The 20,038-nt window shown below is 45.4% G+C and overlaps 1 protein-coding gene across 1 annotated transcript in view; it reads right to left on the minus strand.

The window, feature by feature from the left end:
- The window catches only part of LOC119177415 (coactosin-like protein), a 72,467-nt gene that overhangs the window by 30,455 nt on the left and 21,974 nt on the right, over positions 1 to 20,038 (minus strand). The window contains exon 2 of the mRNA XM_037428889.2: positions 4,848 to 4,930. Within this exon, the coding sequence (XP_037284786.1) occupies positions 4,848 to 4,930 (83 nt within the window). The remainder of the gene's footprint in view (positions 1 to 4,847; positions 4,931 to 20,038) is intronic.

Consider the following 20,038-nt stretch of genomic DNA (forward strand, 5'->3'; position numbering starts at 1 on the left):
ATACGATCCCGAGAGCTGACAGTGCCTGTGTGTCTATTTTTTTTTACTGTTCTAGTAACGTTAAGCTATTTACTCGCCATGTGCTTATGTACTGCATGTGCTTATTTCGGGGCTCAATGGAGAGTGTTCTGAAAGGTTATTTGTTTATTAAAAACATAAAATTGAACTTTCGGACAGTGCAATGTAATACGAAGTTATTAGGTTTGGTTAATAGATTCAACATTTTAGCCTACAATTACAAACACAGCTCTGATGAAAACAAGTTACTTATACTTGGGGTATCATTTATTTTAAGCCATGGTTTACAATAGTAGAGAGAGAAAAAAAATTCGACAGATCCCACGTACCTTGAGAATCGACATTATGTGAAGCATGTGGAGGGAAGGTAACCATGTTGTAATTTTTTTATGGAGTGATACCTTATGGAATGACGCTAAATTTATGTACAAATGTTGCATGCACAGACACATGTTGAACAGTTGCAGACGTTTATATAACCAGTTCTTTGCACATGCGCAACGATACCAACAGAAACGTGAGTATTAGCAACACCAGAAGCAATAAGCTAATATCAAGCACTGGTGCTCGCGAGGATGATAGCCCTGGACACTGCTACGTAAATCAACTTAGTGGATGACACCTAACTGCAATTGACGTTAACCCAACCGTGACGGCTACATCGTAGGAATCAGAATCAGAATCAGAAATGGTTTTATTTTGTCATCGAATCAATTACAAAAAATTGTGTATACAGAAGGAGGTCCCATAGTCAGAGACTAAATCGGGACCTCCTACAGTAGTGAATATAGAAAAAATTAATTGATGCAGCAAACAGTGACACAGAAAACAGGTAATGAAATACGTCGCCGGTAAAAATGAAAAAGGAGTTCTACTTAAAAAAAAAAAACGTTAGCAGAAAGCAGCAACAAAAACTGAAACGAGCCAACATTAAAAATAGAGGTAATTCAACTCTCCTAAGTAGTTTTCAGATAATTACCATGGTGAAAGATAGTAAAAAACTACGAGAAAAGAAAACTAAACAGTGACATCTGATATCAGCAATGTAGGATGATGATGTGGTGTTTTGTTAACGTTAGGTTATGAGAAAGCATGAAAGGGAGCGGGAGTAATAGAAGTCACCAAAACTATCCAGATAATGGAATGGATGAGAGGAAAGTCTTCATTTTTTTTTGAATATGCCGATTGATTCCGAGGCTTTTATTCCTGAAGGTATAGTATTCCAGAGATGGATTCCAGTGAAGTGAGCTGTTTGTTTGCCATAGTTAGTATGAACTCTAGGTAAGATAAAATTGTGATTTTGTGCAAACCTTGTCAAGTTTGTATTCTCTAGACTAGATAGAGGGGTATACACAAAGGAAGCTAATTTTTTATTTGCTTGCAAACTAGTATGCCTAGATTATATTTGAAAGTGTTCTCGACTGTTAGGATGTTGTTGGCATGCAGGAGCACTTTAGCATCACTGCGATAATGACTGAGGGTAAGAATTCTAATACAATGATTTTGCATAGTTTGAAGGGAGACGAGATGACTGCTGTAGGTTTTGCCCCAAGATGTGATACAGTAATTAATATGAGAATGAATAAAAGCGTAGTACAATGAAAGTAATGTGGGTTTGGAAAATATATCACGGGATTTAATTAGAACACGTATGCCGTAAGCCATTTTTTTTCGCAGGTATGCAACATGCGAATGAAATTTCAAATGACGGTCCAGTCTAATTCCCAAGAACGTCGCCTCATCGTCTGCTTCAATTGCGAATTGATTTAGGAATATTGGCGGGATATAATTATGTTCACGTTGGCGAGAGTGGAAAATAACGAATTTCGTTTTGGTGGGATTTATTTGTAATTTATTATGGATACACCACGCAGCCAAGCCTGAAAGGTCATGATTGAGTTTCTGTGTCACAGATTGGAGGCATTTATCAGTGTTCACAATTGTTGTGTCGTCTGCACACAATAAGCATTCTGAGCTGGCAAGGCAAGATGGCAAATAATTTATGTAAATAATGAAAAGAAGTGGGCCGAGAATAGAACCTTGAGGTACTCCTATATTTGTTACTTTAGGTATAGAATTATGACCTGACAGACTGACAACTTGGCTTCTATTGAGTAGGTAGTTTTTTTATTAATGATAGTGCAGGACCAGTTACGCCTATTGCTTCAAGCTTCATAAAAAGAATATGGTGGTTGATAGTGTCGAATGCTTTGGTGAAATCTACAAAAACGGAACCTGCGTAGTAGCCTCTATCGATTTCTCTTTTCAACTTTTCAGTTGAAGATAACAAAGCGAGGTATGTGGAATATGCTTCGCGAAAACCAAATCGGGAAAGAGATGAAATCTGAAACTTACTGAGGTATTTCGTGAGACAAATTTCGAGCAATTTTTCGAATATTTTACTGAGAAATGGTATTATGCAAAAAGGTCGATAGTTGAATATCAGTGTACGGTCACCTTTCTGAAAAACGGGGACGACTCTGCCACTTTTCAATTCTACAGAAAAGATGCCAGTTTTGAAAGCTAGGTTGATGATGAATGCCAAAATATCAGAAACAACATGAGCAATCATTTTTACGTGGGTTGGGTGAATACCATCAGGGCCAGCAATTGTTGTGTTCAGGTGACGAATGACATCATGTACTTCATAAGATGCGGTAAGAGATAAGAAGAAAGATTGTGACATACGAGAAAGGGGAAGATGATAGTCAGCATTGGGGATGACATCAGAGTTAAAAAAGTAGTTACTGAAGGCCTCCGCAATTTCTAACGGAGTATGATACGTAACGTTTTTATACTAAATAGTAGTGATGCTAGAATGCCTTTCATTCCTGTTCAGGAATGAGTTGCCGATATCCCATTTTTTTACTGTTTGAAGCATCTTCAATTTTTCGTTCATAATAAATCTTTTTTGCATTTTTCAGACGCAATGTAAGGGCATTGCAGAATTTTTCGTAACGCGTGAGTAATTTTAAATTAAAAGGCTTCCGTTTTGTTTTTTTATAAAGGTTCTCTTCGGCTCTCAGCTCCTTCAGTAATTTTTCAGTAACCCAAGGGATTTGAGGACTGGCGTATGTTTTTTTTTACATTTGCGAACCTCAGTATGACGCTGAATGTGTGACAATAATATGGATGAAAACTCTGAAAATGCAATTTGTGGATCATCCAAGGGTATTGTTGACGACCAATCAGTGTTCATGATATCATCAATGAACGATGATGATATAATGTTCATTGATGATACGCATGCAATGTTTATAATGTTGGATAGCCGAGCACTGCAACCACAATTCCTGTTTCACGAACATTAGTGTCTTTTTCGAAATGAATTATGAGACATGGCATAGCACTGTGCTACAATACTTGATTGTGACGCAAAATGCTGGGACTCGATTCCTTCTGGAACCCTGCATTCGTCGGGCCAACCCTGCATTCTTTGGGAACATTTGCATTCATCGGGTGAACGCTGCTGATGCCAGCATTTCCTTAACGCTCACTCGTTAAAATGACCCATATGTGTTCTCGCCATTCCAGGGTAAATACTAACCCCCGTATTTTAGAACGTGCCTTCACTCAACGCTTCACCTTCACTTGAGAAAGCCGATGGGAGCGCCGTCTCTAGACATGGCAAGTCACTGCATATCAGCGATAATCTGCTGCGCGGCATCATTTTCAGTCGTGCAGCGGCGCAGTGCTCAACTCTGTCAAGTAAATGGTGAAAGTCAAGTCGAGGAGCGTTTCTGAATACGGAGGTAAGTGTCAATCACCTGTAGCACACACCTGCATACAAGTGGCACATACCTGCCCGCTGGTATGTGCCACCGTCTAGCGGAAAGTCTTGGATGACGTACGCGAGGGAATTCTGGTATTATTCAAGTCTAGACAAGCGCGTCATATTTGTCAAATCATCTTACCCCTCCATACTAGTTTTGGTTCACGCCAAGTTAAGGGGCTGATCACGAGAGAGCCCAGATGTAAGTGGCTAGATAGATAGATAGATAGATAGATAGATAGATAGATAGATAGATAGATAGATAGATGAACGTCAAAAGAGCTTGCACTACGCAAAAAATGCTTCGCATTTAAAATTAAAATTCTAGAGTCTTGCGTGCTTTATGATGGCGTGCGTGATGACGCACGCTGCAATCGGGTCTCGGGGATAATTTTGACCGCCTGGGCTTCTTCAATGTGCACCTAAATTTAAATACATGAACGTTCTTGCTCCCATTGAAATGCGGTGGCCGTGTCTGGGAATAGAAGTCGCGTCCGCGAGTTCAGCATCGCAACGACAGTCAATAGGTTAACGCTGTGGACAAATCTCGTGCGCTGTGATCCCGCTTTTTATGCATTGAGGAAAGGCAGGCTCCGAGTCTGACGTCACAATTCTGTGGTATACTGCCTTCGTTTGGATGCCAAATGAAGTTGTCCACTGGTATTGCAGAATATATGGACGTATTATTTCTGAACTTTTCTGGCCGTTCAAGTCTCAAATCAAAGCGACAAGTATAGTTGAGCGAACTATACTCCCTACGACATGCGTGGTAATTTTCCTTTTATGAATCACTTTTATAGTCGAGGCACTACCCTCCGTTGTGTAGGGTAAGATTGATTGGTTCCTCCATCGCTAGGAAATATTACTGAAGAATCCCATTTTTACACGTCCACTTGGCTGAGTCATTAATAGTTCAAGTCGACAACGAAAACCTCATTTACACTCGAGAGCATTTAATGCTACAACAAAATACAAGAGAGAGAGAGAATGGAAAGAAGGGGAGTTATGGAAATATGCGTCAGCACGGCTAGCTACTTGAGCTGGAGCCGAGACTCACCGGCGAGGTTCTTCTTGAGGGTCTCGAAGTCCTCTCCCCTGGACGTGGCCCGGATCATCCCGCCGTCGTACGTGAGCAGGGCCCTGCGGCATAGTCGCACATCCTGCATCGTGGACAGCTGCGCTCGGACACTTCTCCCTTGCGTCCCTATGGACCACTTTACTTACACAAGCTTTCATTACACACAGCCCTCCAATGGTACTAAACGCGATGGATGGCGGCGTTTGACGTGTGATGTGAAAAAAAAAAAACATGTTGCACAAGTTGATGTGACGTTGCCTAAACGTAACATGCCGCCGTGTGTGGGAGGCTTTTGAGAACTTACAGCCACTCAGTACTATACTTGTAAATGGCAACGTTAAGAGAGATGATTTATTGAGGGCTTGTTTCTTTTCTTTGACTGAACGTAATGAAACCTACAAAAAACGAATCAATCTAAACAAGGTACAAGGGACATTACTCGTACGTTTTAACCGTAGTATACTGTAATTATGACGTCAGTAACTATAAGTATATCTGAGTTTTTACGTGCCAAAACTACCATATGATTACGAAGCATGCCGTGCTGGAGGGATGTGGAAATTTCCACCACCTAGTGTTCTTTTATGTGCAGGGTCATCGCACGGTACACGAACCGCTACCATTTTGCCTCCACTGAAATGCGATAGTCGTGGTCGGGCACGCACCCGTGACATTCAGGTTAGCTACCATGCATCATAACGACTCATCTATCCTGGCGGACTATGGCGTCAATGGAAAAGAATTAAAGTAGATGAAGAATCACCGGTAGGGACCGAATCTAAAACTTTCAGATAACGCGTCCGATGCTCCACTAATTGAGCTACAGCGACTGTCACTTCCTTATCCTCTTCATTGGATATTTATCTTCGCTGGTAGTGTTAGCAAGCACCGCTCGCCGCAATGGCGGCCAGCGTAGGACACTCTTCAAGGCTGCGAGCTGTCGTATATAAGGCAGCGCCCACTGGTCTGTAACTAGTATTTCTGTGACACTGAACGCGCACATATACACTGTGCGTGTATCCACTTCCTATGCAGGCATAATACGCTTTGCCTCTTTGTTGTTTTACTTTACCGAAATTATGTCACTTGCTCTATGTCATATCATTTTTTACTTTTTTTCTTCATCAAGGAAAGTTACAACACGTGAGATGGTCAGTGAGTTGACTCTAATGGGATCCTTATGAAACAAATAAAACTCGAGTCTTATGTTGTTGAAAGAGGCTATTCGGATGAATATTAATGTCAAAAAATGAAGAAACATCGCGATAGCAAGGGTGCCTTCATACTATTACTGTAATTAAGAAACACAACTGGACTTGTGCCGGACGCACAATGTGAGAAAAAGTACAGGGTTTGGTCAGTCAAAATTACAGAATGACCACCAAGGAAAACGCAACCTGTCTCTTGTGGCGTGGTGTGAAGTGACCGCACATTTGGTTTTGATTGGTAAATAGGTTCGCCAAAAACGTGCGCTTGTATAGAACGTGCCCGGAGGACCTGCGACGCTTGCCACTGCCACACGGTCCAGCTTGTAGGCGTAATTTTTGCATTAGACACTGATAATGAGCAGGTCGCATGCTGGCTGTCGAAAACACACCAATGGGTCGCCCCGCTACTGCAGGCTACGTTTGTACAAACTGACGGAATTGTGCAATAGTCTTTAAATGAGTGTGGATTGTCGAATGCATTTACGCTTCCTTTATGTGGAAACTTGCCGCACCAACAATAGGCAGGATACAAGGCACAAAGACTGCATCAGGTTGAACAATACCTGTATTACCCCGTGAAAACATCTCGCACGGTTTGTTTCGTTATTTGAATCAGGCTGGAACAATAGGACCGTGAAATTCTCAGCGCTTATATCTCACTTATGGTTACGCGCTTTGCCAAGCGTGCATGTTTTCATTAGCCACGACATAGTGCACGGAGTGGTTGGCACAAGGGCATCGCATTATGATATTCAAATGGAAGGCCTCCAACATCGTACTATGCCCATGGGCAGGCTCTGGAAATTGTAAAAAGAAAAAGACAAAACCAACAGAAGTCTGTGAGGTCGAGGTTGTTGTTGGCTTAACGATGAGAGAAACGATGTACTGGTGTTCATTTAATGCTTTTGATTTCCCGCTGATGCTATAGATTACTTCTTCGCATAACGGAAGGCGTGAAAAAAGCCAGGAAATACAATATATTTACCTAGCTGGGTTGATGAATGATGGAAGGCTCATAGTAATAAGCAGTTTTTACCGAACCCCTGGTGGAGAAGGGACGAGGGGTCTATAAATGAAAAGCAGGAAGTTTAACGAAGGCTGAGCCCGCTTGGCTACGCGGCACCAGAGATGGGGAAAGAAGAATAAAAGGGAACACATCAGCATGACACTGACGTACGTCTTGCTTGCAACGCTTTGGGGGAAAATGTTGAGGCATACGCGCAGGTAGCCCAAAAACCTGGAGCTCACTCAGACTCCCTCATGAAACATACTTCGGCCTTGGCGCTCACTCACACTCAGCAGTGTTTTGCTTTGCTCGACCGGACTCTCTCTGGCTCAGACTCACGAACACTTTTTTCAATTGCACTCGCTCGGACTCAAACTCACCAAAATAGTACTCACTTGGATTCACCTAGACTCAGGCTGACAGGCGTACCTGAATCTGAGGGAGTCGACTCATGAGCCCGTCAAAGTACTATGAGCTGTTTCGTCCCAGGTGTCAGTGCTTATTATTGCCGATTTCTCGCTTTAGAAAGCGGTAACTTACACGAAACATTTTAAAGACAAAACTTCATTTTAAAGCGAATGGAATGTAAGTGAAGCCACCTCCTTCCTCCCTCCCCTGCGTAACCTACGCACCTGTTCAATAAATATTGAGCTGGCGTTTGAATGCTACTGCGATGATGTGTGAATAGACATAATGAATACTATAAACGTGAGCCTACATTAGGCTAATAGTAAAAATGAAGTTTGTGTAGCTAGGTCTATAGAGGTCGGCAAAACAATGTGTAGCTCACTCATACTCACTCGCGAAATATAACTCGCCCTCAGGTGTCACTCGGACTGACACCAACCGGACTCAGTATCACGGCTCGGCCTGAGCCTCAGTCAGTCTGAATGAGTATGTGCGAGTTTTTCGACCTCACCACGGGGCGTGTGTGAGAGGCCCGTCCAGTCTAATTTTGATTCTCCCAAAAAACAGCAGGGCAAAGGGCCTATATATGTATGCAGTGCAGCGATCGCGTCTTGCCCCGCCGCGGTGGTCTAGTGGCTAAGGTACTCGGCTGCTGACCCGCAGGGCGCGGGATCGAATCCCGGCTGCGGCGGCTGCATTTCCGATGGAGGCGGAAATGTTGTAGGCCCGTGTGCTCAGATTTGGGTGCACGTTAAAGAACCCCAGGTGGTCAAAATTTCCGGAGCCCTCCACTACGGCGTCTCTCATAATCATAGCGTGGTTTTGGGACGTTAAACACCACAAATCAATCAATCAGCAATCGCGTCTTAGTTTCCCCTTTCAACCACATGTCTGCAGAAAATTACCTTTTTTTTATCGCGTGCAAAATAGGAAAAGATATAGAATTACCTTTGCATAGCAGACACTCCCCTATCTTGCCGATTGCTTGCAATATTATCTACCTTGACTGCAGTTATGCGAGAAGTTGAGTCACGTGAATGCGTGTGCTTTTTCTACAACGAAAGTAATTTGTCCATAGTTATGTCACTCTGAACAGAAATGAAGATTAACTTGTGAATAGCAACCTGAATAAATTCATTTCGGAATGCAAATGTTGCACAGAATCCTGTGTACATTTGGGGTTTGCTGCAAGATTACTTCGGCAATATCATATTCTGGTGTTTGTGGGTATACATGTTCGAGCTTGTCATGTGTTTGTATATTGCGCAGTGACATTGACTTCTATCACCTGATGAATGTGCTCACTTGACGGATCTATGAGGTCAGGTGTATCTGTGTTTTTTTCATGAGGTCAGGTGTATTTGTGTCTGCATTTGTGTTTTTTTTGGACATCGTATAAGTGCGCGTTCGTGTGTTACAATAACTCTGCGTTTTACTATATAGCACGAGGGGTAGCCTCGATTTCCATATCATGTCTTGGGATAGCCTGACATTTCCTCCCTTCCTATTAATTTTCAGCGAAAGGAAAATAAACAACAGCAAAGTTGAACGGTACACACGCTGATATAGCAACGTTTGTGGCTTGCCATGAGTCTGACGCAGGGCCTCGTAGCGGTCGCTCTGCAAGCTACATGTTTGATGCGTATATGACATGCCGCTAATATCGCTTTCGTCTGGTAACTTGACGACCTTACGTTCCCTTTTCTGTCTGGTAATTTAGGTGTCATAATGATTTCAGAGCCCTTTTGTCCCGCGCGCGTGACAAGTTTTCATAAAGCGGACGTCGGGCGACATGCTATCGCGCGCATGCAGGCGTATTTAGTGTGTGTGTATGTTTGAACGCGAGACCCGATATTGCGTGCCTTCCTGGCAGTGACACCGCTGGTGTTTCTATTCACAGCAGCACATGCTGCGCCTAGGTGCTTAGTGCATGCGACGACATGATTGACGCTGGTTCTGCACTTCACGTTTTTTTTTCTTCGCACGTACATCTGACCACAAACATTTATGAGACGAAAAAAAAAATAACGACCGGTAAAACGAATGCAAGTTGCGACACATGACCTTTTCGGGTTCCGGTTCATTTTTTTTTCGTATACTTCGTTAGGTGCGTCACTGAAGTCGTTCGAATATACGATTCTCCGAGCAGCAAACTGAGCCACCATTTCGTTCAGCTTTTAGCTTACGTTTGGTCGAGAGGTTTACGTCTGGGCGCGACCAGTGACAGATGCGGAAACAATGATCATATTGTTACGGAAAAGAAGAGACGCCGTATTGACGAGGCTGTGGAATAGATGTCTTTTAAACCAGCGGTAATGGCGTGACCAGTTCACCAGCGAGCGAGCGGAGCCCAACCTTCGTCTTCGTCGTCAGGCACACACGCGCGTCGCCCCCTAGAATCTCATTGATTTGATTGGTTGATTGATTTGTGGGGTTTAACGTCCCAAAACCACCATTTGATTATGAGAGACGCCGTAGTGGAAGGCTCCGGAAATTTTGACCACCTGGGGTTCTTTAACGTGCACCGACATCTGAGTACACGGGCCGACAACATTTCCGCCTCCATCGGAAATGCAGCCGCCGCAGCCGGGAATCGAACCCCCGACCTGCGGGTCAGCAGCCGAGTACCTTAGCCACTAGACCACCGCGGCGGGGCCCCCTAGAATCTCAGTATGCATGCATGTAGCATAATCCCCGGCGGCAGAAGCACCGTCTCGGCGCATCTAAATGTCAACGTCACTAGGAGAGTGGTAGGGCTTCAAGCGCGCAACATGTACAATATCGGTAGCCTGTTGGGCACATGAAGGTGACGGGGCGACAGGACCTATTTCATATGTCACAGGAGTAACGATAGGAAGGACTCGGCATGGACCTGTGTAGGGAGTAAGCAGTTTTTCTGACAAGCCAACTCGACGGGTCGGAGACCAGAGCAGGACCAAAGAACCGGACGGAAAGTGTACGTCGCGGTGTCGTTGGTCATACAAACGCCGTTGCTTCTCTTGAGAGGTCAGAAGGCGATTACGGGTGTTACAAAGCAGTGACGAAGTACTTGGGCCGGATGCCCCAAGCGTGCCTTCCCGTCATCTCGGACATTCTGTGTGGGGGCGGGTTGTCACCTGCACCGGCTCTGTTTGTCTCGGCTGTGCGCTTTGCCTGCGGGGCAGTGGCTACGGGCGGGCCCCTCTGGAATGTGCGGAAGGCCGGTTGTGTGCTACAGGAGGGACTGCCGTGAATTTCTCCTGCGTGGTCGCTTCCGAGTCCCCGCGCGTGTGCCACGTGCATCTGCCACGTGTGTGAAGGGACACTTGTGTTGTGCTCTCCATGAGTGGTTGGTTCCCCGAAGAGACATTCCGCCTATATCTTCGGAACTGCACGGCGAGGCAGCTAGAGCAGCCCGCCAGGAAGAAAACAGGAGAGTGTCGCGAGAAGAGTCGTCGTTCGGACGTTACTGTCCAACATGTTGCAAATAAACGTCTTGTTAAGTTTTCCTTTACGCCTGTTCCTCTGCCTCAGCTCTCGAGGGTTCTGAACGTCCCCGTGGCCTGCGGAATGACGACCACCACCCAGCTCCATGCTACCTACTGGGTCCGCTGCGGCCACCGACGCGGCTCGTAACACGGGTAATTTCGCGTACGTGAGCGGCCCGAGTGATAGCGTCCATGGCATATTCACTGGTCGGTACTGCAGGGGACGGTATGACGGTGTCTAAAGGCAATGTTCGTTCTCGGCCAAACAGCAGAAAAAATGGAGAGTAACCGGCAGTGTCATGGCACGAAGAATTACAGGCAAATGTGACGTACGGCAACGCAAGATCCCAGTCGGTGTGGTTGGTAGAAACATACTTAGCGAGCATGTCTGTAAGAGTTCAATTTAGACACTCGGTGAGTCCATTGGTTTGCGGATGGTATGACATGGTCAGCTTGTGTCTCGTTTGACAGGAATGCAAGATGTCGGCTATGACCTTCGACAAAAAGGTGCGGCCACGGTCTGTAAGCCGCTGCCGTGGGGCTCCGTGTTGCAAAATCACGTCCTTGAGGAGGAAGTCGGCGACGTCTGTGGCGCAGCTTGTTGGAAGAGCTCGTGTGATGGCATAACGTGTGGCGTAGTCGGTGGCCACAGCTATCCACTTGTTACCTGAGGAAGACAAGGGGAAAGGGTCAAGTAGGTCCAAGCCAACGCGGAAGAACGGTTCTGACGGAATGTCAAGTGGTTGAAGGCGTCCGGCGGGAAGTGTCGATGGCGTTTTGCGGCGCTGACATTTTTCACAAGCCGCAACGTATTTCTAACTGAGCGTGCAAGCCCTGGCCAGAAGAAGCGTCGGCGTATTCGGTCGTAAGTGCGTGACACACCCAGGTGACCGGCAGTCAGAAGGTCATGAACTTCCGAGCGAAGATCTTTCGGAATGACAAGCAGCAGGGCCGGTCTATCCAGCTCAAAACTTTGGCGGTATAATACACCATCGTGGAGCACGAATGAGTGATGGGACTGCTTGGAAGATGGGGATTCGGGGCGCTCAATGATAGCACGCAAGGACGCATAATGGCGCTGCTCGTCACCGATGGATGTCATTTGCGAAAGGGAAAAGACGCTAGGCTCGGTGTCGGTGTCAGGCATAGTGCTCGACTCAGCAACCGGGTAGCGGGACAGGCAGTCTGCGTCCTGATGTAGGCGTCCAGACTTGTACGTCACCGTGTAGGTATACTCTTGCAGTCGCAGAGCCCAGCGCCCGAGCCGGCCAGTAGGATCCTTCAGTGACGTAAGTCAACATAGCGCATGATGGTCAGTTACTACAGAGAAATTTGTGCCATATAAATATGGGCGGAACTTTGATACTGCCCAAACAAGAGCAAGACACTCACGCTCTGTAATGGAATAGTTGCGCTCAGCAGCTGTGAGGAGGCGGCTAGCGTAGGCGACAACTCGGTCGTGTCTCCGTTGGCGTTGGGCTAGGACGGCTCCGATCCCGTGACCACTAGCATCGGTTCGGACTTTTGATTGATTGATTTGATTGATTTGTGGGGTTTAACGTCGCCAAACCACTATTTGATTATGAGAGACGCCGTAGTGGAGGGCTCCGGGAATTTTGGCCGCCTGGGGTTCTTTAACCTGCACCCAAATCTGAGTACACGGGCCTACAACATTTCCGCCTCCATCGGAAATGCAGCCGCCACAGCCGGGATTTGATCCAACGACCTGCGGGTCAGCAGCCGTGTACCTTAGCCACTAGACCACCGTGGCGGGGCGGTTCGAACTTCTGTCGGAGCGGATGGGTCAAAGTGAGCCAATATAGGTGGAGTCGTCAGAAGCGTGATTAGATGAGAAAAAGCAGCAGCTTGGTCGGTACCCCACGTAAACGTGACGTCTTTCTTCAGAAGCTCAGTGAGGGGTCGAGCGATGGTTGCGAAACCTTTCACAAACCTTCTAAAGTAGGAACAAAGTCCTACAAAACTCCGGACGTCTTTGACTGACCGGGGTACAGGAAAACTGGTCACTGCACGAATTTTCTCCGGGTCCGTCTGCACACCAGATGCGTCGACAAGGTGGCCCAACACCGTAATTTGTCGGCGTCCTAAGTGGCATTTCGACGAGTTTAATTGAAGGCCTGAAGTGCGGAATATGTCGAGAATAGCTGACAAACGCTGAAGGTGGGTCTCAAATGTTGGGGAATATACAACGACATCGTCAAGATAACAAAGACGTGTTGACTATTTGAACCCCTGTGGCAGAGAGTCCATCATGCGTTCGAACGTGGCTGGGGCGTTGCATAGCCCAAACGGCATAACCTTGAACTGATATAGGCCGTCTGGAGTTACAAACGCAGTCTTCTCTTGGTCTTTTCCGTCGACAGCAATCTTCCAGTAGCCGGAACGTAGGTCTATTGAAGAAAAGTATCGGGCGCCGTGGAGACAATCAAGAGCGTCATCGATGCGGAGTAAAGGGTAAACGTCCTTTTTCGTGATTCTTTTCAGATGGCGGTAATCCACGCAGAAGCGCCACGTGCCATCTTTCTTTTTAACGATCACAACGGGGGACGCCCAAGGGCTCGAAGAGGCTTCAATAATTCTTTTGTCTAGCATCTTGCTGACTTCTTGTTTAATTAATTTACGCTTGGTCGCAGACACCCGGTATGGTCACCGATGAATGGGTTGAGAATCACCTGTGTTAATGCGGTGCTTGACGAGTGAAGTCTGGCCGAGTGAACGGCTTTCTATGTCGAATATGTCGCGGTACGAAGCCAGAAGGTGGCAGAGCGCGGCTGACTTCTCAGGTTCGAGGTCCGGGGTGATCATGGAGCGTAAAGTTGCATCGAGGCACGTGGTATCCTGCGAGTGACGTGGGTGATCGGGACATACATCTGCCGCAAAACAGGTGACCTGGTCGTCAATTAAGGGTCTTAGCGTGGCGACCGATATTCCTTGAGGCAGCACTTGTTTCATGAAACCAAAATTGATAACAGGTAAATTTGTTCGGTTACAGGCCATGGTTACGATAGTGTGTGGGACAGTAATGTCGCGTGCCAGGAGAACATCAGCAATCGGCGTCACGATATAATCACCGTCAAGCACGGGAGAGGGTGTTGCCAATTCAACGAATGTGAGTGCTTTAGGTGGTATCCGGAAGAAGTCAGTGGTGCACAAGCTGTTCGGGAGTTCAGGGTGAGAATCCGGGAGAAGAGGAAGTTCTAGGCAGAGAGTACCGGCGGCACAATCGATGAGGGCAGAATGCGTCGATAGGAAGTTCATGCCGAAGATTAGATCGTGAGGGCAATTTTCAAGCACCGTAAATAAAACGGGGACATGGCGGCCGGCAATACTAACGCGAGCGGTACACATTCCAGTGATGGCCACAGTTCCTCCATCAGCGACACAGAGGGCTTTAGTTGCTGCAGGCGTGAGGACTTTTTTGAGCAGGTGACACAGATGAGCACTCATTATAGACACTTTAGCTCCGGTATCGACTAACGCCGTAAAAGAAATATAATCCACATACACCTCAATCAAGTTCGTGTCAGTGGGGAGCGTCAACGGAGGATTTGAATCACTCGCAATTGATGCAGCACTACCTCCCGGGGCTGCATGATCTAGCTTTCCGTCCGAGAGGATCCATAGTTGACCGGCGACGGATAGCGGCGTGGTTGGGACGATGGAGAACGGTGGCATTAAGGTGACGGCGAACGAGTGGTGGCAAGCATCATTGTAGGGTCCCATCAGTGTGTATGGCTAACACGCTCGTACATACGGAGCCAGTAGTCAACGTTAAGCCCAGGTTGTGCGGAGAATGTACCGGGATCATGGGGGTGGGGCATCGTCAGGTATGTGGTGGCTGGAGCTACAGATGGAGACGCTGATGGGCTGTTGCTATTGGTAGCCATAACCGGAGAGAGAACGGTGCAGCCACTGCGAAGCTTCGTGGTGAGGACGGGGAACGTTCCACTTCCACCAAATATGTTTCGCAAAAGAAGAGACGCCGTATCGACGAGGCTGTGGAATAGATGTCTTTTAAACCAGCGGTAATGGCGTGACCAGTTCACCAGCGAGCGAGCTTGTTTGTTTGTTTGTTTCCCTGAGAATATGGCTCATACCCACTCAGGGAGATTGGCCAAGAAAGTGTAGTGCAGTTTTTCTGTGATCATTTTAACTATGTTTAATGAATTTGTATTAGAAGACTAATGTAAGGAAAATCACATAAAAAAAGAGCAAACGAGAAAAAAAATAAAAAAGTCAAGTTGAGCAATTTGAGATTTGAGGTGTTATGATTACCACTCAGCTGCGTTTACTTCACTTTGCCCTGGGGAGTAATAAATAATAATTTTTTGATTGAAGATCACAAAGGTATACGCTTGGTTGCCTGAATAGAATCGCAAACGGCATTAAAAGCATCCCTGTGGCAACATCCCAAAACTGAGGCACCAAAGCTTAGCGCAGTTTCGCCGTCAATCTAACGCCTATTTTCAGAAATGGAATAGCTAGTAACCTTTTTCGAAGTATAGCGTAGCGGCGACAATACAAAAGATTATGTTCTAGTGATTCCATTTCTCCGCAGAATGCGCAGAGGGGTGATGTTGTCTGACCAGCTCTGTGTAGATACAGGTTTAGGGGGGGGGGGGATTCGACATTGAAATTTAGTAATTAAAACTTCGAGCTTTCTGGACTGGCTCCAGTAGGGTCGCCATGGAAACTTGAGGTGGTGATATTCTGTCCATGTAGTTACTTTTTCTATCGTATCAGTGGAGATTGCTCATTTTCAATATCTTATTGCCGTACTATATTCAACATCTGGCAGTATGGATAAAACTGGCCCATCAAGCGCGGCTCGTGCTAAGGAATCGGCCAATTCATTTAATCTTAATCCACAGTGTCCCGGAACCCATAGTAACCTCAGGAGTCTCAACTGCGGGGGTACTAATGTTTTGAATGTGCATAGAATTCGAAAGTTGTAGCGAGCGAGCGGAGCCCAACCTTCGTCTTCGTCGTCAGGCACACACGCGCGCCGCCCCCTAGAATCTCAAATTGCATGCATGTAGCAATATTGCTCAGGAGTTCAATCTATAGAGTGCACTTTTCATATGCCATCCAGGGTGTTCTTTCGATCGCATTTATACGACACTACCCTGCGGTCGCGAAGGCTAAGCTAAGGCGTTCGAATAAAACGTGAGGATTTGCGACAAACCAGAAGAAACAACTGAGAGACAAAACAAAACTACCGATGACTGATTGCCACACGGCCATAATGTATGGATATCAACGCATTCTTGCGCAGAAGTTGTATTGCGTACCATCTTTTTTGAACACATTATTCCTAGTTTTTTTTTCGATGGCGTAGGCATGATATTATTGCATGCACGTAGACATACTGCTTCTAAATCTCAGCACAGGGCTAAGAAAAGAAAAACAGCAGACGCGTTTGTGAAAACAGCACACAATTCAGCACCCGAGATACCCCCGAGCGGAGCTCACATAACTCAAGCAGTGCCATGCTTTGCCCTAACCGCGTTGCGTAATTAAGTTATTGATCGAAAACCTCATCACGGCTTCTCTGATTTCAAGAAGATGGACGATAGGGTCACACAGTCAAGTTAGAAATCCTCAAAAATATTCTGATATGCAAAGAGAGAGAGAAAGAGAGAGAGAGAGAGAAAGAGAGAGAGAGAAAGAGAGAGAGAGAGCAGGGAAGCCTGTTTTATGTAGATCAACAAATTTCGTTAAGCTTGGCGTGAGTTGAGTGATGTGGTGGTTTCTTCGACTTCAGCAGCTATAAACATGACCGTAGAGCAAAAAGCATATATCAGTGAAATTGACTCTGCTAATATTAATTACAGAAAGTTGTGATGTAAAAAAAAACAGTGATGGAAATGAGAGAAAAGAAAAAAAAATATGCAGGTCAGAGAGCGCTTTAGGCAGCAGCGTGTGAGGCAGCAGCGTGCCAGGTGTAGTGCACAAAGATGCGCACTGTGACGACAGGAACACGGAAAGATGGCGCGTCTCAGTGTACCGCTTGAAAAGACTCGCGCAGGTGACTCTAAAGCCCGTGTTCACGGAAGACTATTTCGCCGAGGTGTTTAGGCAAGAGAAAAATTTAGTTTCAAACTTACCTTGCACTGTACGTATGATTGACGAAGGCGACATGCATGCCGATAGTGAATAGCACCAACAAAAAGTTTCGAGAAATCGGACAAAGGATGGTATGCTTGCTCCTATTCGTGAATGCACGAAACAATAGGCGCATGAACGAATGCCTTACTGTAGAGCTTTGGCAAATAGATAGAACATTTGCAGGTGCTTAGCAAATCACACCCGACAAGCTCTTTTTTTGCGTTATTGTTTTTCTTAAACGAGAGAAAGAAAATGTGTGTGACCTGCTAAGCAGGTGCAATGTTCGATCTTGATCACAACAAGCTCTGCACTAAGGCATTCGTTCATGCGCGGGTTTACATCGGGTTCACATCGGTTTCCAACACTGTCATTATGCGGTACTGTTGCTTTAATTGCAAATAACGAGCGGACCCGGGGTACCCAGTGTTTATTTATGTCGCAAAAAAAAAAAAGATTATCATTTTCAAGTGCTGTGCATTGTACTCCATCCGCCAAAAGATGGCGGGACGTGTTAGATTTTATACACATGACTGGACCTGACGGTGTAGCGTTTTGTGTCACTTGATGAGAGAACTAATTCTGCGCCCCTACGACTGAGCTTTCCTGATTGAGAGAAACTATGTGACTGAACATTGTGCAGCGTTATTTTTCAGCATGTATGGTTTACGGGCATATGCATCTTATGAGAACTATAGCGTTATGGGACGAGACTCTGTATTGCGTTTTTCTGCGTGTGATTATATGAATGGACTTGTATGAACTCTGCCTTGTTGTTCTCTTTTTTGATTTTTTTGGCGGCTGTGCTTTTCAGATCCGTGAAATGGAGTAGCCGGTGTTTTACAAAGTCACCTACACATCTCTATTATTATTATTATTATTATTATTATTATTATTATTATTATTATTATTATTATTATTATTATTATTATTATCACAATAAAAAATCACAGGACGCGAAAATTTTTAGAAAGCTACCTTTTTGCTTTATCTGGGAACATAGCCTCCAGTAAAATATCTCAACCTGTAGCAGTTTTGCCACCTATGCACTTCCCAGCTAGATCGAACGCGTCATGCCCTTACAGATTAGAAATTCTCAATTGCACGTGGAGCCCACTTTCCGTAAACTTTTACTGCCACGTGTGTAATTACGTACACTTCACTTTCACTATTATACCTGCGCATAAGGATGATGTTTTCCCGGTAATGCGTAGGTAATTGTACAAACCGAAGGCGTCGGAGATTGATTATTCAGTTTTTCATGTGCGCAGAGAGATTTAATCTCGGAGTCTTCACTCAGTCCGTAGCCAAGCCCCCCCCCCCTCCCCAAAAAAAAAAAAAAATGCGGAGGAGTTACAGCTTTTTGTTTCGATTCAAAAGCCTACCCTTAGGCATAGTAATTCATGGTATCAGAAACACAACAGCAAAGTTTGCTTCGCATATAAAGTCTAACAGTGAATGGTGGTGAGTTCCATCGATCGAGTGGTCGAGGTCGAGTGATCGACCAGGTCTGAGGCATGTTGCACGGAGGTGGCGAAAACGGCTTATTTTTATACTCCTGTACCGTAGTCCGCAGCAAGTACGTGGCAGTCACATAGCGGATGGGACATCACAAAATGGACACGATGTACCATAGTTAGGCATATAAAGCCGACTATCCTTACCGAGCGATTGCGTTTGGGAATGTAATCTAACAGATATGCTTAGCATTATTTTTTACAGAAGTACTTGAAGATGCTGCCAGTTAAAAACATTTCTTTGTAAAAGAGTCCAAAAATTGCTAAAATTTTATAGGGCAGGAAACACAAGTCTCGCAGCATCTTCTATTAATGTAGTAAAAGATCTACTTAATTATTTTCATCAGACTGAATTGTTGACATGTGTGGCTGGTGATATTGACAGACTAGGAGGGGTTTAATTTCAAAATGTTGTCAGATTGTTATACGAACATTTTTTGGAAGTTCCCTTTTATAACTCGTTGTCAAAAAAAAAGAGAAGAAAAGAAAGTATATGTATTGTGTCCCGTACAGTTCCCTGTTTTGAGCTACATATTTCCAGCTAGCCGCAACCAAGTTCCTGACGATCGTTTGCGTCCATTGTCACTGTGTTCAGATTTCTAGGTGCCTGTTTAACAGTTCGACTAATGAATCAATAATCTTAACAAGGCAGTTTAAAAACCATAATCATATCTGCTGATATGTTGTCATTCCTGACGCCGACGCATGAAGCTGTTGGATGGCAATTTAATAAATTTTTGACTTGGGCTTGTACTTTTCGTTATATAGCATGTACTGTAGCTGCAAGCCTTAACAAGCTGGTGCTTGTGTTTACATCAACTCCCTTGAAATTTGTGAAACGTGTGAGAGACAACGTTTTTCGCATAATTATTTGAACTCGCGTAATAATAAGGTTGAAGTAATTGAGTTGGACTAGGTCATTCGTCTATGCCACTGGTCGGCAAAGTTCTGAGGCGGAGGGCCAAGTTGCACCATGGCGGATGCCGCACGGCCAGTCGAGTGCAAGGGGGGGGGGAGATCATTGCAGCCAAACGAAAAATTCATAGAATGAACATTGTAGAAAATAAGGTGCAATATAAATCACGTTTATTTTCGGCACGCAAGTCATATGTTGCAAATCACAAACATAGGTTACACGCAAAGCCTAGTTTGAGCTAAGAACTGTCATGCTGACTTCCAGATAGGTAATGTCAAAATTGGGGGGGGGGGGGGTCTGACATTTTGCTGGGGGCCACAACGAAGGCTGCCTTCAGCCTGCAGGCCGTACGTTGTCGGCCCCTTGTATTTGCGCTTCTGGTTACACCATGCCTCTGTTGGCCACTAGTAGCAAATATCATGAGTAAAAACTATAGGGTGATTCGACTGAACGCGATAGTACTGCAAATGCAAACATGGTTGTGGCAGTGCCTTAAATTTCAACTATGTTGCATGGTCTGAGAAA

This window comes from Rhipicephalus microplus, chromosome X (assembly GCF_043290135.1).
Source record: "Rhipicephalus microplus isolate Deutch F79 chromosome X, USDA_Rmic, whole genome shotgun sequence".
Taxonomy (NCBI): domain Eukaryota; kingdom Metazoa; phylum Arthropoda; class Arachnida; order Ixodida; family Ixodidae; genus Rhipicephalus; species Rhipicephalus microplus.